The following is a 23900-nucleotide window of genomic DNA, read 5'->3' as shown; positions in this document are numbered from 1 at the left end:
AGGTGGCGCAAAGCGGGTTTCACAGGAGTACAGCATACAGCAAGGGAGCAGGTAATTCAGCCGGAGTTATAAGGAGAACTGTACCAGACTATAAATGCCGAGAAGCGTTATCTAAAGAGCTAAAAATAAGTCTATCTGGTTTAAGTCTCCCAGTATGAGACTATTTTCAGCAGGTAGAATAAGAGATCTCTTGTAAATAGAGCTGATGAGTCTACAAACACTTTTTCCTTCTCAAAAGCAGCATACTACTTAGTTATGTTTATTTTTAATCTGGTAATTCATTCATGCTCTAACATGGCCATTTTTCTACAACATACTTTAACAAAGAAGGTGTCCCTATGGTTAAATATCAGTTTACTGCTGAACTGGGAACATTAACGTTGCATGATGTGAGCCCTGATGAGCAACCGTGACCTAAAGCAGGCCCAGCTCAAGCAGCTTTCCAACCTGTGCTGGTCCTTCAGGTACAGCTAAAGCTATCGGACATAGAGAGGTACCCCTGAATCAAGAACAGTTCCCAAATATGGTTCTCGCTATCGAGCTCCCCAACAGTTCTTGCAGAAGCGCAGCCTGGGGACAGAGCACCGAAGAAAAGGGTCAGCACTGCACGCAAACAATACACAAAGCAACTATCACACCACACAGAAATGTGCATCTATACAAAAATCTTTCAGACAACTTCCTGCAGGCTGTATCAGCTTCTTTCAGTTTACGTCATATATGCCTTAAAAAATAAAAACCTAACCCCACATTCGTTATTGGAGATGATTAAAAAAGCTTCAGAACTGAGCACCACTGAAAACTATACTCTGCTACGTCCGTATATAATTTGAGTATGGTTATTTACGAAGCCCTTTAAAAAGTTTCCAATTCAGAGACTTAAAAATATATTTCTGAATGTAAACTTTCCCTGCATTAAAGACCAAGTCCATAGTGGATGCAAGCATCTGATAAGTAAGTTATATTAAGTCCAGAAAAACCAAAGCATTTGAATAAAAAGAATTTGAGATATAAAAAGTCAATTAAATGACATAAAATATGACACTATTTCACTCCAAATTGGAAAACATATACTTCAATACCTTGAACAGTAGATTTATCAACAGGAAATGATACATTTTACTAAAAATCTCATGTGAAAACATTATGACTTTTCAAAATATTCCACCCTAATTTTTCAATGTAATATTTTCATCAAATATGAAACATCACACATGTGCAATTGCTTACCTTCCTTCTTGTCTGCTTTGAGAAGGAAAATATCATAAATAATTCTGTGAGGGTTTTCTTAAGTGTATGAGTTAGCACGTAAAAAATACCTTAAACTTTTGAACATGGTCATCAGAACTCTATTCCTTAACATACTTAGGAGTATTTGCTCATGTCAAATGCATGCAAACAATTTGATTATTAATATTAAAAACAGTTTAGTTTCTGTGGACTGCATAAATTCTGCATAGTGAGCTCTTCAGGAAGTAAAATCTTTGCTTCATTGTAAAACTTCAGGTTAAATACATGTGGGGTTTTTTCCAAAATCCAGGGTTAACAAGGACTAAGAACACAAAAAAAAAAGGAGTTTCTCACCTTTGTCTTTATGTAGAATGGTGATGACTGGTGAATGGGCAAGTCCATGAGGCTATTGGAATTTGTGACACTGTTACTGTTAGTGTGTTCATCCTCTCTACTGCTGTCATCAGACTGATCAAAATCATCACTCTCCTGGTCCATTTCCTCCTCCTCTTCCACCCCCTCCTCTTGATCACCAGCATGTTCATCATCTTCTTCCTCTTGGTTACAAGTGGATTCTTCATCCACTCTAACAAGTCTATTGTTATTCTCTTCTAACTGTTCCTGTTGAGACTCATGCCTGTCATCAAATCCAGGTTCTTCTCCTTCTATCTCTCCATTCCTCCCAATGTGCTGCTCCTCTTGTCTTCTTTGCTGCTGCTCCTCCTCTTCTACGACCCGATTCATCTGCTCCTCATCTACTTGGCTTGAGGAAGCATTACCTCGAAGAGATCCCCCAGTTCGTCGCCTCTTGCTACCCACAGAGAGCAGTTCCTGATTCATTTCCAAAAGCCAGCTTGCTACTTCTTGGACCTTGGCTAGGCTATCTGAAGATGCAAATGCTTTCACATTCTAAGGAGACAAAAATAGAAAAGGTGGGAAATTACAAAAGTTACTTTCTTTTTACTAGATAGGCATTAAAACATTAAATAAGACTCTGAGAAGCTGAAGTGTCCAAATTTACGTACATATTAATAAAAATTGAAAAATACGAACGCAATTTCCAAATTATCCACACATTTGGTTGCACGTTGCATGCAAGCAATACACAAGAACAGAGGGATATAACACCCTCCTGCTAGATGTTAAATTTGCTATTAGATTTCCAGCTATGCAACTTTTGAGGCTGGCACACTGTGACTCCAATTCCCCTAGATTCAAGTGACGCATTTCGTAGGCAAAGTCAGACATGACCTTAACAAGTAGTCAGATTCACACGTTGCACATGGAAATGCATGCAAAACCAAAACAATTAGCTTTTTTGTCATGGATGGAGCCACTGTCTTGGGTGTCTATAGTCCACACCACACACATGGCAGGTGAGAAGGAGAACCAGAAAGCAAAACAATACAATACTGGAAGGGACCACGACTGCGTGTCCTTGGAGTAGGAGCAGCGAAGGACCTAAGTTTCAGTGAGTACTTCAGTACAGAAAGATACTTTTCTAAGCTCTCCACCCCTCTGCCTCCTTTTTTTTTTTCCCCACAGTCCTCTATCTCTTAAGAGTTTTTTAAAAAAATTCCAACCAAAAAAACCCAAAACAAAACAAACAAAACCTAGACTCTTGGATGATGGAGGTGTAGAACAGATAAGCCCCCCAATTTTGCTCCATAAGATTTCTAAAAAACATTGGCTTGCTTGTGAAGAGGGAAGAAAGCACCAGAAACCAACATAATTTTTGTTGTGTTTGTGCCATAAAAGCCACAGAAAAACGTTTAGAAATGCTTTTCAAGTCTCACATTGAGAAGGATTCGTAGATGGGCTTCTGCACACTTGTCCCCTCTTCCTCAGGGAAACAGTACTTGCATCCCACAGACGTGGTTCTCAGGTTTCCACGCGTCTACTCGGATGACGATTGCCCCCAAATAAAACCTTACAAGCTCAAAAGCTGAAATATGCGTCGCGAAGAAAGCATCCACTAGCAATTAGCTTTGATCAGTGAACGAGAAGCTAATAATGAAAGACAATTAAGCTCCACACGTCAAGGCAAGGACATGCTGGCGGCAAGCAGAGGCTGTGCTGCCTCCTGCTTTTTCCAGTGGAAAAAAAGCACTGGGGCACTGGGGTGCACGTGACCCCAGCTAGAAGCTAACGACTCCAACCTTGAGTGCAAGGGGCATCAAAAGTAAATGTGGTTAGTTTTCTATATATAGTAAGTAGCACTTGAGAAAGAGCGTGCTCTTCATGGCGTCAAAGAGAAATGTTTTCATTTAACATATTTCCCCAAAGCCCAGAAACCTTAGTATATTGGAGTGATGTTTAATAACTTCATTTTGTCAAATGTCAAATTCGGTTGCATATATAATCTGAGGTTAGTACAAGTCATTTATTTTATCGAGCTTGCTACATAATTTTGGCATTATGAGCATGAAAACATTGAATCTTATTTTCTCATTAAAAAAAGGTTTTGAATTTTTAAAGCATTTAATCGTGTAAAAATCAGTCATAATAATTTTAAAAAAGACCAAATAAGATCTACACCTTCACAATCTAGCAATATTTGCTTCCACCACAAATGATTTATGACCATGAGCCAGCACTGTGGCCTTGTGGCCAGGAAGGCCAATGGCATCCTGGGGTGTATTAGAAGGGGGGTGGTTAGTAGGTCATGAGAGGTTCTCTTTCCTCTCTCCTCTGCACTGGTGAGACCACATCTGGAATATTGTGTCCAGTTCTGGGCCCCTCAGTTTAAGAAGGATAAGGAACTGCTGGAGAGAGTCCAGCGTAGAGCAACCAAGATGATTAAGGGAGTGGAGCATGTCCCTTATGAGGAAAGGCTGAGGGAGCTGCGTCTCTTTAGTTTGGAGAAGAGGAGACTGAGGGGTGACCTCATTAATGTTTATAAATATGTAAGGGGTGAGTGTCACGAGGATGGAGCAAGGCTCTTCTCAGTGACAATCGATGGTAGGACGAGGGGTAATGGGTTTAAACTGGAACACAAGAGGTTCCACCTAAATTTGAGAAGAAACATCTTCTCAGTAAGGGTAACAGAACACTGGAACAGGCTGCCCAGGGAGGTGGTGGAGTCTGCTTCTCTGGAGACATTCAAAACCCACCTGGATGCCTCCCTGTGTAACATCGTCTAGGTGTTCCTGCTCCGGCGGGGGGATTGGACTAGATGATCTTTTGAGGTCCCTTCCAGTCCCTAACATTCTGTGATTCTGTGTGATTCTGTGATTCTCTGAATAGCCACAAATGAAGCTTAAAATTTTAATAATATTTTTTCAGTATCAACAGCTTTATTTCAAATACATGCATTGATTACTGGTTTAGGACTTGACAAAACTGCAAATGTTGCATTTGTGTCCATAATTTAATACATACTTTCAATTTGTATCTATAAGTAACCAACATGAAAGATCAGCATTGAAATACCCATGTAGGAAAACACACAATTCTGCTAAATGATTAAGTGACAAAAAGAACACCATGTTACTGTTAATATATCCAAATGAAATTCCAGGTAATTAAAAAAAAAAAGTGAACATACACTGGTACTATTATATATTTTTAGTTATTCCTACACTTCTGTAAGGACCACCAATTCACAAAGTTAGCTACAGTCACAAGCGACTTCAGTTTTGCTCTGCATTTTCACAAATAAACTCAACTTGGTTTTTCCAGAAGCCTGTGAAACGCATTATCAAAATTTAATTACAAGCAGTGCAACATCAGAAATCATCAATATGCAAAGAGATGATGCACTCACTAAAGAACAGATGGATGTACATTATCTGAGAGATTTGAAACATTAAAGCTGCCTTCTGTCACGTAAGTGCTTTCAGAATTAACTACTGTCAGCTAATACACAAGATACAAACATTTCCATATATAAGGTAGACAAGGAATAAGACAGGATTATTATTTTGCAGGAAGAAGTGTATTTACAAATCAACTACCAGAGAACTAAAAGGCTGTGTTTTCAGCTAGTACAGTGCCTCCTTCATTTATACTCTCAGAGCCCAAAACAAGCTAAAAAAAATCAGCTAAACCCCAGCAGATCCACAGAGGAAAGTTGTTGATTTCCTACCCACCTCAGACTGCAAAGAGATTTTTTTTTTTTTTTTTCCACACAGACACCAAAACATTGCACTGCAGTAGCAATGCTGTAAATGAACGTGCAAAACTCATGGAACTCAGTCAACAAATCTAACCTGGAAACTCTCAGGTACGTTTCGTAACGCTTTTAGCTGGTCCTATGGAAAAGCAAAATACAGGGAGTCCCGAAGGAAAATGGAAGTCCCTGGACTGATCCACCCGCAAATTCAGAGCTGATAAATGCATCTCCCCCCATCTATATTCAAGATTAAATGCTGCTTAAGAAGAATTCTTCAGCTTTATCCATTAAGTTTGCAAAGAATATAAGATTATAAAAATAACCCAGAACAACAGTTGCTCAAAACCACCTGTAAGAAATCGCAAGCAACACCAGGACACTACAGAGAAAACTCTGCAGGTTTATCTGCCACAACAGGTTGCATTCGGCAGGGGGATAAAAGGATGACCACTTCTTGCTTTACTACTGAAATGTCTCTGACCCCCTACTACATACAAAAAGCGTTAACCGTTTTTAACTTATATGGGAAAATTGCGAAATGTCCATCAGTATTGCTCGTTTTTGTTATTCCCTTTTTATGTAAAGAAAAAAAAGGGAAATGAGGTGGCTGCAGAGAGGTGAGGGGTAGAGGTTGAGGGATTTTGTTGTGGTTTTTTTTTATCAAACTATAGCAGAACTTGAAAATGTTTTAAAGAATTAGCTTTGAAATTAGAGTTAGATTGACTTGGGTACTAACCTAAGTCATGCAAATACTGATCAGAGTTGCAATTAAAGACAGAATAGTTACAGTCAGAACATCGTTTCTGAGCAGCAGACGTTCCTAGAACAGATCTTTTTGAGATTATGGATTTTGCAGACACAGATATTTGGACTAACACAAAAACTTCTGTAGACATTTGATTAAAACCTGCCTAACATATTAATACAAACCATCCAATAAAAAAAGTTGAGTATATTAAACTGAGTAATAACTGAGTCCTAGCTGAGGTAAACAGAAAGTAAAAAAGGAACATCACTCCCAAGCTAAGGATCTCAGTACAACATCCCGATCTACCTTCTGAACAAGAAAAGTATAATTCTTACAAGCTCGCTTCATTCAAGATAGACACTGGTGTGTTGGTAACTCAAAGCTCAGGCTACATTCACAAGCGGCACAGCAGGGGCAGATGCACAAAGCAAATACTTGGCACCCACAGGGTATGGTCTCCAGGGATAGGAAAGGGCTGTTATTTCAAGACCAGCTCTGACCCCCACAGCTGAAGTACATCTTCTGCTTTAGTTCCACCTCAGAAGGTGCTCTGGGACAGCTGTGCTTTACCTCGTTCTATTGGGGAGCAGGTGTGGACAGTCAGGACTCGAACAAGGGTGCTCTTGATCCAAATCCAGGCCAACACACAAAGCACAAATGCACCCCCCGTAATGGGTACGTGCCAGTGCTGCCAGCCACCTAAGACCTCTTAAGCCCATTTGAAAAACGTGCAAAGAGAATCAAGTGCAGCATCAAGCAGGTACAAATACCATAATTAACAGTAGTAAGATTGTGGACCATGTTTTAAAAAAATAATAATTTTTGATTGTATGTCTGTGATAACTAATAATGCAAAACCCTACAAGCAAGCTACCTACATGCTATGTTAAAGAAAACATTTAATATACTGATCTGATTACTGGCTATACAGTTTGTACATTGGAAAAATGTTGAACAACAGCAAAGTAACAAGCCAAAACAATCAAGGTGCAATAACTGGAAACTGAAAGTATACGAAGCAAATAAACAAACCATCTACCACCTTCTTTTATAGTTTATGGTGGTGGACAATTATCTTCATGCAAGGGCTTAACAACGACACGGTACTTCAGATAAAGCCACAACTTAAACTGAAGTTACGAGCTTTAAACAAAAGTTACAAGAGAATAATTTTGCTACATTACACAGGATGGTAAACTTGATCACAGTAACAAACTACTGGAGTCATGAAACTCTGAGTCCAGTATGTCATACTGAAGAGGAAAATAAACAAACCTTCCGTATTTCATCAGCACAAAATGTTGATTAGTGCAAGATTAACATTCAGATTTAAAATTTACCAGTAACTTTTAATCAAAAAAAAATCATTAATAATGCATCTCATTCTACAAGCATGCACACCTTTTCAAAGAACAATAAACCAGTCTTAGCAGATGTATACACATCTCAAATATCTCAGTCAACTTCACTATTCACAGCTCCAAGCTCCAGAACAAATTAGCAGCTAAAAAGATTCCCTGCTCTATCATCACCCTGCCCTGCAAAGCTCTGCCAACACTTTGTGGAGCAGCACATATAACTTTTCTCTTGGATTAGAAATTATCCTGCTCCTTTTTTCACTCTCTCTGGATACTTTAACAATCAATTCACATGTTTATTCAGTGCAAAGTGGTCAAAGTAACCCACACTAAATCAAAGTGCCCCTCTAATTACTTATGTCAAACATAAATCTGACAGCACAGAAAAACCTAGATTTAGTATTCATTATTTAAAAAAAAAAACCAAAAAACAAAACACATCAAAAGAACACCACAATTAAAGTTTCCTGTGCAAATTTACTTAAGCCCAGCTGCCCCTAATCTTCTTGTTTGGCCAGTTTTAATTATCCCCCTCCTTACTGTAATCTGGCTCCAACTTTGAATCTACCTTCTGAGGCTTTTCATCAAGTCCTTCTGCCCTGACCTCCCCTCCTAAATCTTTCTGGACAAAGACAATTCCAATTTTCCCTCCATATATGGCCTACTGCAAGATGTCTCCCCCTGCTGTTCGCCTCCTTCTATTAACCTCTCCATCCCTTTTCAACAGACTTTATTTATCCCTTCTCTCCCTATTTCATGACCCAAACTTACTTTCTTCTCCCAGGACTGCCTCTTAACCGTCCTTCTCTAATCCATGCCCCCATCTCCCAATTTCTTTTGGCCCGCAGCACTGCTTTACAATCCTGGACACTTTGCCCCACTCTGATCCATTCCCTGCAGAAAGTGAAGGGATTTAGACAATAGCTGACAATACATGGGTAGTAAGAGCACCTATCAGTTATGAGGACAAACACACAGAAGCCATTATAAAAGAAAACTTTAATTCTGAGCTGGAAAGACAAAGAGTTATAGAGGACCTACCACATAATCCTGTCTCCTCTGGTAGACACAGGTAAAGTATATAATACAGGATAAAATATGAAATAGCATGCAAAACCCACTAGAGAATGAGAATACAGTTTATGGAATGAATAACTGCTGAAAGAATTTACATATACTTAGCAGTACTTCAGACAAATGGCATGATAAGGAAATATCCGAGGTAGAAGAGAGATGAATAGACTTTTCATGAGCAAATACTGAGAGCAACTTGAGCTACAAGCAGTCCACACTTACCTTATGATAAAACATAATGATCATGTCTAATTACTTTATGCACATTAAGATATTTTATACCACTCAGAAAACAAGATTCTACCACATAGACTGCATTCTTCTGACCTTCAACTACATTTATACATCATTTCCATCTGCAGATGTCCAAACCCTCATTAAGACTCAACCACTGAATGAAAGATAAGATTTTTCTGTTCAATAGGTCTTTGTCCTGTTGGTGTCGAAGAATAAATTCTTCCATCTACCATTTCTTCTCTTTATATTTATTTTTTCCATAGTGTTTCCACACAGTCTCCACTTGTGCACGTTTAACATCATCACAGAACATTAACTTCTGAATCACAGAGTGTTAGGGGTTGGAAGGGATCTCTGGAGATCACAGAGTCCAATCCCCCAACCAGAGCAGGACCACAATGTCAATTCTTTATTCAAAAACAAATTACACAGAGTAAGCAGATGAACAAAACTTTTTTCAGCTGTCACCGTAAAAGCCCAATCTCTTTGACACAGGTTCACTAAGTCCTTAGAGACTGTGGGAAGAGAGTGGGAAAAGCTGCAAAAGATGCAAGAGGCTTCCTTGCTGCATAGAGGCAGGGCACACATGGATTCATCCCCTTCCTCTGGGGTTCACACACACACAAACACAGAATCTGGACGTATTACAGCTAAAATGGATTTCATGGCTTCTCCTTGCAACAGCAAGAAGACCATCAAGTCTTCTCCTCCCTCTTTGTGTGTCCTCCTCAAAAACAGGACTGCTCTGGCTAAAATTTTATACAGAAGAGATTACAGAATCACAGAATGTCAGGGGTTGGAAGCGACCTCAAAAGATCGTCTAGTCCAGCCCTCCCGCCAGAGCAGGAGCACCCACAGTAGATCGTAACCCAGAAAGACTTCTTGCAATGGGGAAGTAAAAGGAAAAACATCAACCTGTGTTAAAGTTGTAACAACTTTTAATGCTCTAGCACAAGGAATCATGCTATAAAATGTATTAATGTTGACCCGATGACAAAATTACAGGAATCAACACATAACAGGAAGAGAGGAAACCACTGATACTATTTTTTTTTCTGCAAACACTTCTCTGTGAGTAATTTGTGGCCTTAATTCTGGTACCTGAAGTGTTAAAAATTGCCTGCATTTTCCTTGTTCCAAATATGAGAAAAATATCAGACATCAAACAATTAATGAATAGTGTGTTACACAGGTTACCTTTTAATCTTAAAAACTGACACATGAAAATGAGAAATACTGTGAGATGCTATGGTAAAGATGGGGTGGAGATAAGAGGGAAAAGCAAAACTGACCTGTGAGGAAGTTGTTGAAAGCCTTCCTCACCCAGTAATAAGAAAACTGTATTTAAAAAATGAGAAAATAAAAAAAAATCAAAGTCTTTGTCCTCAAAGTCATATCCCAACTGACAAATTATTAACACCAGTACGGTGTTATTGAAAAAGTGAGGAGAACATGTCTGTTTATACCTCTTAGCTCCCTGAAAGCCCTGACCAACAGTAAAAATACAAAAGTCGCTCCTGATTTTTTAGTCTGCATTGTTATGTTTTCATCAAGAAGAGTGAAGGGATATAATTTAGAATAGAATCATTTAAATTCCTTAAGAGATATCATGGGAGGGAACAATCCACAGTAGGAGGAGATCAGTATTATGACTGATCTTACTGTGTTCATATAAATAATCATGTTATTTTTAGTAGTTATATTAATAATGACTGTTATACAGAAGATGGCTGGTTTGTCTCTTCACTAACAACTCTTTAAAGAAAAAGGACTAAGCAGTAAAATGTGACAAGTTAACAATCATGTGTGACTAATGAAAGGCTTCTCTCCCTTCTTCCTCAGAAAAGGGAATGCAGAAAAAAAGCTTTGATTTATTTAAAAGGTGCCAAGATTTTCAGTAACTGTTGAAAACAAAACAGGCAAGTTCTCCACATAATCCTCTGTGCCTCCACTTAACCTGTAATATCAAGCAGTGTCCATTTTCTCACTGAAAGGTCCTCTGTGCTGGAAAAGCGCACCATTTTCAATTACATTGTTTTATCCTTTCTGCTTTGACAATTGTACCATTACTCAGGTTCATATGTTAAAATTTTTACCTCTCAAAATGAAAATCCTTACCTTGCTTTTTCACAAATTGAATTACTAGAGGAAGCCTATGCTACTATTGCTGGTGATACAGCAAAAGAATGCTCGTTTGCTCGATTTAGAACAGCAAGTTTCTATCTGCTAATATTTCGGTCACATGTAAACTATGCCTTCTGTGCATACTAGCAAGGAAGACTTGCTTGCCAAAAGCAAATATTACATCGTACTTACATAGCAACATAAACAGAGTATCTTTAGCTGTATTAGTTGAGAAGCACGTGGGCTGAAAAATTCTCAGATGAGAAAAACAGGCAGTCAGTTTATTATAGTCCCTTCAGATGCTGTTGCAAAGGCCAGAAATGTACAAACAGAAACATCCCAACTCTTACTTCATAATAGATACATATGTAATGCAGACTTGGTGTACAAAAGAATGTCACAAATCCTCATCCAGTGCAACAGAAGACTCGGCAGTCCTTAAAACATAACAGGCTTAGATATTTTTGGAGTTGAATTCACCCCTCTTCCCCAAAAGTAAACAAGCTTTATACGTCTGTATTAGCTGTGATAGCTTTCCAAGCTGCCACAAAATGTCCACACCACTAAGAGTTATGTTCTACTTTCTACACGCGCTTTTCTGCCACCATACCAGATAACCTATATTGCCTATAACAAAAGTCCTCGCCATCAGCTTTGCATTGTCAACAGCACTGCACACGAGGACCTCCCCAGCTGCCTGGGACAAATGGTTTTACGGAGCTCAAGGCCTTTCCTTCATCCATAGGAAAGGAGCCTGAGGAGCGATAAGGATGATGCTGCTAGTCTTGCCCTCGAGTAGTAAACTTTGGTTAAGCTACACCGGTGTGTTACCGTGTCATGGGAAACTCTACTGAGTCAATACACATATAAAGCTACAGGTACCGAGAGAAGAAACCGGACATCTCAACTATGAGGTCCTGAACAATCAGTCAATGAAACATTTATATTGGAAAATACCTTTAAGATCATCAAGTCTAACCATCAACCTAGTAATGCCAGTTCCACCACTGCACTCCTACTAATACAGTGCACACCTCTGCAGCAGTCGTGAAGACATACTCTGACCTTGAGGCCAAGGCTCTTCCAGACATGGACCTGCCACGCAGGTTTGCAGGGGAGTGAACTGTGGGACTGTGCCAGCTTTCCTTGTCTCTCTGCTGCAGACGCAACGGAGACTGCGTGCATCACACAGGGTCAGATGGCAGACTCCAGTAACACTTATTTTAAGCAAACAGGCAACGCAATTGCTATGCAGAATCACCTACTTTCTTCCCAATGACCTAGGTGAGCCGGGATTTTATCTAACAGACAAGAAGCAAGATCCAATGACTGAATGCTGCAATGAGAAAAATCCAAACGGAATTAACTATGAGGATAATTACTCACTGTAATAGCTTACTAGGAAGATAGTAAATTCATCACCACTTGAAGTCTTAAATTAGAAATACACTCCATCTTAGTTTAACACAGGCATTCAACAACTGCAGAACGTGGCGCACATGCGCAGCTCCCTAGGCACGGTGAGCTGACCGCCTCTCCCTGGGAAAATACAAACAAGAGCTGAGGGTGCCACCTCCCCTCTGCCTCCCACAGCAACATACAGGCAAAACACGTTATCAAACTGGTGATTAAAAACTCCCTAGTTCCAGCACATACCCATTTCTCAAACGCTAGGCTTAACACACAGGCTAGGGTGCTATGGCCAGAATGGCCTTAATGTAATTTTTTCATCAGCATCTGCAACATTGCTGAACATGGCCCTGGAGCTGGGATGCATTTCCAATGGGAAAACCTATGGACCTCAACGGTATAATGTGCTAAACCGCTTCACGAATCCATTCACATGGTCTGTTACCTAGCGTGGTGCTGCTCTGCAAAGCTGTATCGTTAAGAGCAATACATAAATCACTTCCAAGTAGAGTTGCTCATTATTAATGCAAACACAAAAGCAAAACAGCATTTGGCAGCAAGAAAGCTGCCATTAAGACGTTTGGTCTGAAAACCTCAAAGTGATTTAAAGAGTACCCAGTTGACTTCACTGTCTCCATTTCTTTCCTGTCCACTAATCATAAAAGTAATTTGGGGTACATTTCCCCAAATTACAGGTTTAACTGATACCAAATTGCAATTTTACCAGATGGCTAGTGTCAGCTTCTGGCAAAACTGCAGTATGATTTCTTGGACCGAATCTCCAATTCAGATGCTGCAGAAGTGCAACACGAACAGGCAGACACACAGAGCAGTAGCAACAGCCACAAAAAAGGTCAGCTCAGAACACAGAACAGAAAAGACGGACCAAAAAAGGTAATCTTTAACCAAAGTGGGGGAACAGACCTTGAGAACAGATAGCAACTAAATGTAGTTCAATTTAAACTTAATTTAGTTAAATTTAAATGGGATGAATGAGAGGAAATTAACACCAAGTATTAAACTCTCCCCTACCTCAGGACTGTTTGAGATAGATACCTCTAATGTGGAATGACAACACACAAGCAGATGAAAACATATATACGCTTTACACTAAAAAGCATTCTGGTGGTTAAATAGAGAAAGACTAGGATTGAGGCTGAGAAAAGTTAGAATCAAGAGCAGTGACTACTATTTATGAACATTTGTATCTGAAGAATTAAAAAAAAAAGTTTAAAATAAATATCCTCTTTTCAAGCAGTTCTTATATTGCCTCTAATAACCAAGAATAATCAACTTTCTTTACTCTCAAGAAGCTTCAAGGCACAGAATAGTACTTTCAAGCCTCTTAAAAATGACTAATGAAGTAAAGGAGAAGCAATACAGGTTATGCCATGAGAAGTACAATCTCTTTATTCTGCTCTGACACAGCCTTCTGTATCAGATTAAGCTTCTAGGAAAGATTATGAGGTTTTTACAAAAATAAGGAATACCTTACTGGAGTTTAAATATCTATCTAGTAATTTGAACACCACATCTTTTTTTTAAAAAAAAAAAAGCTTTAAAAAAATTCGAAGTCCTTCTCTATTATTCCGAGTATACAAGAGGATAACAGACAAGTGAAAAAGAACATAACTCCCAAGCTAACATCATCAAGACTTTCTACTTCAAGATCCATAGTGGACAACGCTTATTCCATGCTACTGCCAAAAATTTCTATTTTTAATTTCCTGTTTTCAGTACCCATTCTTTAAAAAGAGTCTGAAGGATGATTATCTATAATATTCAGCTGTCATGTAGTCCTAATTGCTAGGGGCAAAAAAAGAAAGAAGCAATTATATCAGTACTGTTAAAGCAGGTGGGAGTAAAAGGCCGTAATATATTACGGACAAAGATAATTTCCTATTTGTGTTTACTTTAACAGTTATGAACTGAATTTCTGAGATAAAAGGTAGCTGGGGATCAGGTTGAGGTAGAACACCTGCTTCATGCAAGCAAAACAAGATACACTGGTGTATTTTACCATTTCAGTAGGAAAAAGTACAGCTCAGCCTAATTCCTGTGAGGCTGCCCTAAAGGAAAAAGGAGTAATACACAGTTTATGAAGAATGCCTGTGTATCCACAACCCTAATTCACGTATTACAAAATGCCCCGCTGCAAAAATTCAATCAGATTTTATGCAGTATCCACTAGGCAATATTGTCTCCATTCCAAATACCGTATTTTCAAAGATGAACTCCGAATCATGTACTTTCTTCCAGAGCTAGTCAATGAACTTGTTAAATGTCTTTGCGTCAACATCTGATAAGAAGCCTTTGACTTGCATTTTCTTCCTTTCAATAAAAGCAAGAATCATGAAGAAACAGAACAGCAGCATTTACCAGACCTGCTGAAATCTAGTAATACATTGGTTTGTCTGCATTTTCAACATCCTCAGCAGCAGAAAGACATAATCAAAACAAGGTCACATACTACTAGGACACAGCAGAACAAACTCCCCTTCCTGGTGTCCCACTTAAAAGCAAAAAAAAAAAACAAAAAACAATTACGTTCTCCACATGGTATTAAAAAAAAAAGCCTTCTCATTAACCTCGTATCTCCAGAACACTGCCTACCACACATTGGTTCCTAAGTGTTATGGTCTCCATGCCACAGGGAAGCTTTCCGGCAGTAGATCTAAAGCCTGACCTTGCAGAACAACAAGGCACTTGCTGACAAACAGCATGCGAGATTGCCAGGTTTGAAGGAAGATGATATCCCAAACTGCCTAAAAGAACCTGGCCCCAGCCCAAACAGACTCTTAGCAGGCTCCACTGGAGAAATGGAAATGGTTGCAATTATTGTTATTGATTTAATGACCTTAAAGTGGCTCTCTGAGAATCTTATTTCAGTAACTGATTAAGCAGTATGGGTCAGCAGCAGGGCATTTGTCTAACAATCTATGGAAACCCAAATTTGCTTGGCCAAATTATTTATGGGACCAGGAAAGCAATTTTTTTATCTGCACAATCAGAGGTAAAAGTAGGTGCCTAGATAAGAATGTGAGGTGGCCTACCATATTAATGTCATGAAGGCAAAGTCTCTTTCAAATCCTTTGAAGCCATCAACTCTAAATATTCTCTAGTTGTCTAGTACAGAAAGATAGTGTGACCACAGGCAGTAAAAAAAGTTGAGTCCCATGCAGGAAAGCACTGGCCACAGGTATCATGAACAAATAAATGATTTACCTGAACTACTAACTAGATACTTACTGGTACAGCCTGCACAAATATTAAACTGTCTTAAAATTGGAAACTGGAATCATAATTTGAATGAATAAAAAATATGTTGTAGGGAGAGATCCTTTATGGCGACTAGTATCTTTTAAGGTGCTGTTACTGCTCTGTCACAGGATATTTCCAGTGGAGCTTCACTGAAGCGAACTCATTATCCCCTAACCTATTCCAGACAAATTGAGGCAAGTCAGCTTACTCAAGCCACCAGTTTTCTCTAACTTATACGATGTTGCTGGCACTGAATGAAGAATGACTGACGTGAACTGTTGTGAGGAGAGCAGATATTACATCCTTCAAGCAGAGAGCAGGTAACAGCTAGGGACCAATTAATATCTTACACCATTACAAAATAAACACATACCCTTAAACTTGAAGCTCCACTCTTTTATAAAAGCAAGCCATGTTTTATTGCTACCATTATGGATCTAAACTTGACTTTTGTCAAACTACCAGCCTGTCAGAGGTGGCACATACAAGAGTTGCTTTGCAACAGTGAACCCATCACACCATGGCAGCTGCAGAGAAGAAGAGGCCCTGAATTTTCAAGGGCACTGTTGGTGCATGTAAAGCGCAATATCTATCCTTTCCTGGGCAGCAGTGGTTAACAGCACTGGCTGCATTGACCAAACACCGACTGTACCACTCCCTGGCCCAATCTGGTGTGTGCCCTTGCTGCTGCATCAGGTGGAGAGCACTTCACAAAGGTGCTGCAATGCCACACAGCTGCCTTGCCCATCTTGGAGACCAGCACTTTTCTGAAGCAAGTAGACGAAGTTGCTCAGGCGCTGGAATGAAGTGTGTGTTGATGTTCAGAGGGAAAGACTTGCCAGATTGCTGGTAACAGGTGGAAAATCAGAGCAGCTGAAGGTGCAACCTGTGAGACAAGATGGTTTGTCTCTTACGTGCCACAGGGACACAAAACATGATAGAGATTGGAGCCTGAAGGGTCAAACCCTGCAGACTCAGGAGAACAGAGCTCTGCAGGCACTGAAGAGGCATGGCACACTTCTAGGTTGGTTATTTTCTAACAGAGGAAAGCTGTTCAAGAAAGACTTGTAAAATAACTAATTTAAACCAACTTTTGAGGCCATTATCCAATGAATTCAAAACACGGTTTTATAACTACCACATAAGTGCCTTTCACAGTTGTACTGAAATTCATGATGACAGAACGCCAAATCGGATGACTTTCTGAATAATACATTGGTTGTCGGTAACAACAGCACCATCAAAAACAGAGTGTCTCTATTTGTCCTTACTGGAAAACCTGGCTGATTAGGTTATGCCCTATGACAGGCATAACTTGAAGTCTGGAAAATGGACCTTACAGTAACCATTCTCATCACACAGCAACTCAAAAGGGCTTTCAATAACTGTAAGGCTCGCACTAAATAGCTCAACTTCTCAAAAGGTCCAGTCATCCACTTAGGAAAACAGAATATAGAACAAGCCGTGCTGGAAATGTTAAGTCCATCATGACCTTCAAGTCTCTGTGTATCTCAATTTTTCTTATAATCTACGTGCTTCCACGTTCTCAGGTGCAATGCTTAACATACAGTACCATTCTGTCTGAAATTCAGAAATCACTTTTCTGGTCACCAAGACATAGGAGTCGGCAATTTGCTCAACAGAAGCAATGATTAGATACAAATCATAGAATGGTACAAAAAAATGCAGTTGAATTTTCTGAGGTATTTACATTTCCACCTCTCTCATCTCAACGCGTGAGAAATATCTAGCACATAAACTTTCTTTCTCCAGTAAGCATCCTGGAAAGAAGCTAGGCTGTAAGATATGCTTTCATTGTCTGGTAACATTACTCACAGATTTTTATCAAAGCCTCACAAGAAGTTATTTTCTACTTGTAATAGTGCAGGGTTCATGTACTGAAATTCATTCCTAGGGAGTTCATAGCCACTCTCAAAGGTATTGCCGTTAACATGTGATAATGGCATCAACGGGGTCCACAGACACGCACTTACTCCTCAGACACAGGAGAGATCAAGCCTACGTTTCCAAGATAACTCATCTTCATGGGCAGGCATTGACCTGAAACCTTCAGTCTCTTTTAGGTGCTTCTGGTATCTTCTTCCAATATGTGAATGAACTACTTTGACACTGAGCACCATCTATTTCAGGACCATGGCTGCTGTCAGCAGCAGCTCCAGCACTCAACATTGAAGAACTGAGTGCTTTAAAAGTACTGGTCAGTGGAACTTTAGGCAGTTGTAGTTCTCTTTGGAAATTCTGCCCGAAAGCCACTTTTTATGGACTGCCCAAATAAAGTCTCGCATTCCTGGATTTTTGAGTGTCTGGGGGGCGAAAAAAAAAGCCTGTTGTACATCTGTCTCAGGAGGTTAAACTGTCCCAAATAGCAACATCTGCCACATCCAGTGCTAGGAGTCCCCAGGAAGAAACCCTAACACATTCGGAGCTGTTTTCAAGCACTTGGTAGAAGTGGACATGAGGCGGCAATTTAAAAGCCTGATCTCAAGTTTATTCAGTCTCATATGATAATTTCACAATAGAGAATGCATTCAGGAAACTTCTTCTGAAGAAAAGGCTCAAGCGACAGTAGCAGGACAGCAGGGTAGAAACCACCAAGTCTTTCAGCCACCAGTGAAGGAAGAGAGATTGCTTAAAGGATGCTTCATTATTTATACCCCAACATGGAAGTATTAAGCAGCTCGGCGCTTAATTTCAACAAGAAATGGTTGACTTAGTAGAAATCACATTATCAACCTCAAGAAGGCCTGAGATTTCTATGAGCTTGCACAGAAATTCTCCCAGTTACGCAAAAGAACTTTGTGAAACCTCTTTGAAAAGTGGAAGCTTCAGCAGATGTTCTAGCAAGACTTCTTCAAAATACAACAAATCAACTTAAAAAGTTTGAGAGCAGTTTTTTAACAGATTTTTTTAAAGATTATTTAGTTGGTCTTTTTCCTTTTTATTTGTGTGCATACAATTCCAGTGGAAACTGAACTATTAGCTAAGCTTTTTATAGCCAGAGATCTACTCAGACTAAAACAAGTATCATCAGGGAATCCTAGCTCACTGAATTAAGATATGGAAGTGAAACAGAGTACTCATATATTAATAATAATAAAAAAGTTTAGAATAGGTAAGGACTAGCAGCTAAGAGAGAGCAAGTGCTCAGCAAGCTCCACAGCACACTTACTCTGCACAAGACTTGTTTTGCTTTCAGAGTGGACTTCCTGACACATTAAAATATGCAATTTAAAGAAATTTTCAGAAAGAATAGGACATGCATATACTCTTCCTGAGGCATAGCTCAGCGCCCCACACCCAACCTGCTTATCACTGCATCCAACCAGATCTCCTGGTGTACCTGCGCACATAAGCATCACTAATCCGCTTCAGTCAGAATGAGCCAGGTTAGCTTATAAGTTTAAATTCGCAGCTAAGCAGATTCATTTTGCCTGAAATAGATTAGGAAGCACTCACACGAGCAGTTCCACAAACAGATTAGAGACGTGAACCATCTCCTTCAGGAGAGGGCCAAGACAGGCGGCACACGGCTGTAACGTGCCATCGGCCCAGCTGAACCCAAACGAACGCCCGCTGCAGACCAATAACCTCCACCTGGAGAATTAACAAGAGCTCACTTCAGATCCACAGTCTGTCCTGTTCCACTGCTTCCCTGCGTTGATAAGGCCCATCAGAAGCGAACCAAGGATATCAACACTACTCTTACAAAGTAGCTGGTGTCTACAGCCTACAAAGTGAGACACATCTCAGAAATCGTAAGAACCATAAAAGTGATATTTAGAGATTAATTGCTACCACTTCTTTAAGCAGAGAACAAAGCTGTAAATGCAATTAAAATATATAAATATTTTCCAAGTGACAAAATTATTTTCTTGGGGTTTTTTCAATTGATAAAAAAATGAAGAAGAGTGTACTGGTCAACCAGAATCATAAGAAAGATCCTATCTCACTACCTTAATTTGTGTGCTTCCTGGCAGTCATGTCCTAAGTGAGCATCCTGAGAAAGCTCATGAAGACAGATAATTTCCAGAGGGAGAATAAAGTTCATGCGTATATTCAGACAGCAAAGTGCCCACAGAATTTACCACTCGGCCAGAGTGCTTTACTCCCAACTTTGAAAACACTTTTTTTTAAAAAAAAAAAAACAAAACAAAACAAACTGAAGTTGTTAAAATAACCTCAGAAGTTTAACAAAATATAAGCCAAGTCTGCAAACACTCTGAAAGCATAAGCAAAGATATCATCAATTCCTTCACCAGTGGCTTCAAGAGACATGTCATGCAAGGGCATATGCATTCCATAACTGGAACTGTGATAAAGATAACAGATGTAGGGGGTTTGCTACCATTATGTTGCATTTACATGTGTCTGCTTCTGCTCTGCTACCACTTCTTGTTACTCACTTGTCCAAGAAAGTCTGAAAGAACAAATTTGCCCTAGCATTCTTTATCTAGAAAGCTTAACAGTTTATATGTAAGGAGAGCTTGAGATACAGATATCCAGACAGGATAGTTAAACTGTTCAGACTGATTACGAAAAATAGGGAACCAAAAAAGTTAGACCTCTGAAACCTAACAGAAAAGGACAGGCTGGGTTTTTTTGTAAACACCTTCCATGTGGACAAGATTGTGCTGAACCATCCAGTGAACACGTGGGTGGGAGAGGCAGGCACTTCTGAACTTACAACATGTTTCAAGGAACTGAGTATCAGCAAGGATTTTCCCATCCTTTTTTTTTTTTCCTTCATGTTGTGGTTGATTTTTTTTTTCTCGTTTATCAAATCCTCATCAATAAGCAGCAATGGGAAAGATTGCAACTGAATGTAGAAGCAGCTGCAGACTTTTGATGTTCACAGATATTAAAGTAGAAGACAAAAAACATAGGGTCAGTTTATGCCAACCAAATCTCTGTTGTTTATTCTGAAAGGTATCTGCAGTTGTTTCTGAGGATTCATTTATTTGCTTACAGGCACTTAGTGACCGTACGCTTTAGTAATGAAAGACAGTAGGGGTAGTGAAAAAATGATAATAAAGAGGCCTGTAAAAGTTCCACCCTATCTTTTTATCTTTTGAAAGAAAATCTGAGAGGGAAGAAATCTGACACCTCTTTCTAAGTGTCAACAGATTCTACAGAACATTCTAGGAACTGAATCTGTCCCTAGTTGTTCACATATTCTGTCTATCATTTCCATTATGCAGTACACCACAGCTGAAGTGCACAGCACTGCTCTGCAGCCTCAGTGCATTTCTGACAAAACCAGAACAACCACAGAGCTTGCTTCTTATTATGCAAATTAGTTACCAGTAAGCTTCGTGCCCACTATGTAAACATGAAATCCAAACGCGGGTGCTTTCATTTGCCCTTCACAGGGCAAATCCTTTCTCCAAGCACAGGTTTGACAAATACCTGCTAGGACCTCCCACTGTCAACACACACATACCTTTCCAGGGAGAGTGAGCCATGTGGCTCTTGTACATCAGGGTCCCTCATTTATATTGTCCAAAGGACAGTATTTGCTCAATGGAAGTCATAAATCTCAGACTAAGAGAAGGAATGTGTAAAATCAAGATATACAATTAGTTGCTTGCAGTGGGATAGATAACACTGCTTATAATTTCCTCCACTACTGTTTAAGGAAATCAGTGTTACTAACAGAGGAGAGTGAGACTTGATGACATCACAGAAAAAAATGTGTTTTGTGAAGAAACTGGAAGGTGAAGTTAGAATCTGAGTGTCACAACAGGGAATATTCCAGGCAGATGTCACCGCATAAAATTAGAAGTGAGCATAGGAAAAAAAAAAAGGCAAATAAATCATATAATGCAAGGTCTCAGACAAATTATAGATCATTACTAGATACAGAGTAAACAGGATCAGATCTGTTTAGCGCCTGTAGCCAACAAAGTGCATTATTGATCTGCTGTATTATGCAGGACTTGGAAAAAGACAACAACTCAGGAGTAAGTGTTCCAGCATATCAATTTTTATATTTAGTAACAGCTGAAACAAGCAGAAACAGACACTTCATAACATTAGTACTTGATTGTTTATTTTATGCTTCAAGATAAATTGGCTTTGTGCACCCAGAAAAGGAACACTGTCATAAAGGCCAGGAACTCAATTCCTTAATTTAATACTATTTCAAGCTTCTCTAACAATGGATACAAAGGGAGCCCAAGTAGCATTGTCCTTCCAGTATATTATTGATACTGTTAGGGTAAGAGTTTCATAATGGAAGCTAATAAAATGTTAAACCAGTCAGCCGGTGACACTCACCGGCTACACTAATGAATGTCTAAAGCAGCTGCAGCTTTTAGAAGCGTTTCCAAAAATTCTTCATCTCCCTGAACTCATTTTATCTGACATACCTAACATACGCTTGTGTGTGCATGATGCTGAAATGTAATGGCTGCTAAAGCACAACACAAGTTCCACATCATGTGAAAGCAGCAAAAATCTACTCACATCTGCGTGGAACTCTTAGCAAGAGCCAAGTTGTTTTAGAGCTGGTATGAGAGAACTACAACAGGATCCAATGAGCGCTGTTGACCAAATGAGCAAAACTAGATTCAAGACTAGGTTACAAACAATAGGCCCTCTCTCATCGTGACTAGTAGCGACAAAACTTTGACCTTGGAACAGCAACTGATTTTATACAATTAAAAACATGAAATGCAGAAATAATGCGTTTTTGAATTCTGAGTAAATGCAAAGACTGTACTACAATCCTTGCATGAAAATTAAATAAAACATTCTACTTGTAATAGATTTTGCCTGACACTGGAAGCTGCTTGCCAGTCATCAGTATAATCATTAATATAAACTGACTAAGCAGAAGACAAAATCTTTGTGTTATTAGCAGTACGTGACTGCATTTATAGATGCAGTAAATTTTACTGTAGAAAACAGCGAACTTGCGGTTCGAGGAATATCAATTCTGCTACTGTGATAGATGGCCTGTCAAGATACAATAATCAACTGTATACTTACACATTAAAAAATGAATTTTTACAGCAGCAGTACCTGCCTTCCTCAGCATCAAGGATATCTTAACTGGCCATCTGAGAATTTGCTTTTTAAAACCAGAAAGTGTAATTGCATTCAAACAGCATGAGTAAATGCATGAAATCTGTTATTTGTGAATAGAAGTGGCTAAATAAAGTGCAAAACCAGCAGTGTGTCTTTACTGTTCCCTCCTCAAAAAGCCATGCCAACTACAAGTGAAGTTTGACGCCATCTGTCACCTAATTACATCTTATATAATATATGTCATCGGGACATTTACCATAGCCATCACTCTGCAAGTGATGGCACAAGATTTAAGTACTCCACTACCTATATTTTCCCACCCATGGAACCACTGACCAACATCTGTAAAGCTGTGTGTGCTACAACCTCTTCAGATGCACTGGCTAACCTGGCAAAAGATTGCCAACAAACTGCCATCACCTTTTTCTTTCTCAGCTATTCCCACAAGTAGGCACTTGCTGTAGGAATTAGTTGCTATAGTCCTACACACAGAATTTTAATTCTGAGAGTCAAAGATCAATTACATACATTGGAATAGCATCCACTTCATTCAGTGTATAGAGATCAAGCACACACAGGAAATTCATATCTCAGCAGATTAGAAAGGACATTAAGAGTCCTTTCCGTAAGTTACAAGAATCTGATGCCACTGGCTTTTAGCACTCCTTCAGCCCACCACTCCACAAACAGCCACCCTGTGCACTAATGAAGACTGACAAAGCCTGATCGACTGACTTGTAGAGAAATCAAATCCTCAGCCCATTTGCTGCTACTGGCATCAAAGAACAGCAAGTGCTTGGTACTTATTAAGACTTTGTTGCGAGAACTTCAGTATGTTATAACCTGCATTTGGCTGGATCTATATAACAAAGCTTACACTGACTTAAAAGTAGACAAAAATCTGTGAAAACATCCTGATTAAATTCTTTCCAGCGGCTTTGTGTTCCCTTAGCACTACTCTCTACCTGTTTTACAGTCTGCTTTCGTATTTAATTTTCCCTGTATTTGTAAAGCCTGAAAAAAAATAACAGATTCTTCTCTGTTCAAGAAAAGATGAAACTTAGCTACCCATAACAAAGCTGAAGATAAATAATAGCTGTTAGAAAACGCCAGACTACCCTGCTGTGTATTGACTGACCAGGGGCTCTGCATAAAAGCACTCACCTCTCTAATGGAAAACCGTGCCTGCTCTGTGCTATAGATTCCTCTTCCTCTTAATGTGCCATCTCCTGCTTTTGCTCAGATGTGATGTAGGGGTAGGGTACAAGATTTAGCTAGAGAAAGCATAGCCACT

At 39.4% G+C, this 23900-nt stretch overlaps 1 protein-coding gene across 1 annotated transcript; it reads right to left on the bottom strand.

Moving 5' to 3' along the window:
- Positions 1–1584: 1584 nt before the first annotated feature.
- Positions 1585–2070, bottom strand: LOC104277881 (F-box/WD repeat-containing protein 7-like; the record flags this gene model as incomplete). The annotated part of the gene is made up of 1 exon (XM_009874668.1): positions 1585–2070. A coding segment is annotated over exon 1 (486 nt), but the record flags the coding sequence as incomplete, so codon positions are not given.
- Between the last annotated feature and the right edge of the window lie 21830 nt (positions 2071–23900).

The sequence above is a fragment of the Apaloderma vittatum genome, unplaced genomic scaffold (assembly GCF_000703405.1).
Source record: "Apaloderma vittatum isolate BGI_N311 unplaced genomic scaffold, ASM70340v1 scaffold6588, whole genome shotgun sequence".
Taxonomy (NCBI): domain Eukaryota; kingdom Metazoa; phylum Chordata; class Aves; order Trogoniformes; family Trogonidae; genus Apaloderma; species Apaloderma vittatum.
The sequence above is the reverse complement of the archived record's forward strand: the minus strand, read 5'-3'. Positions and strand labels throughout refer to the sequence as shown.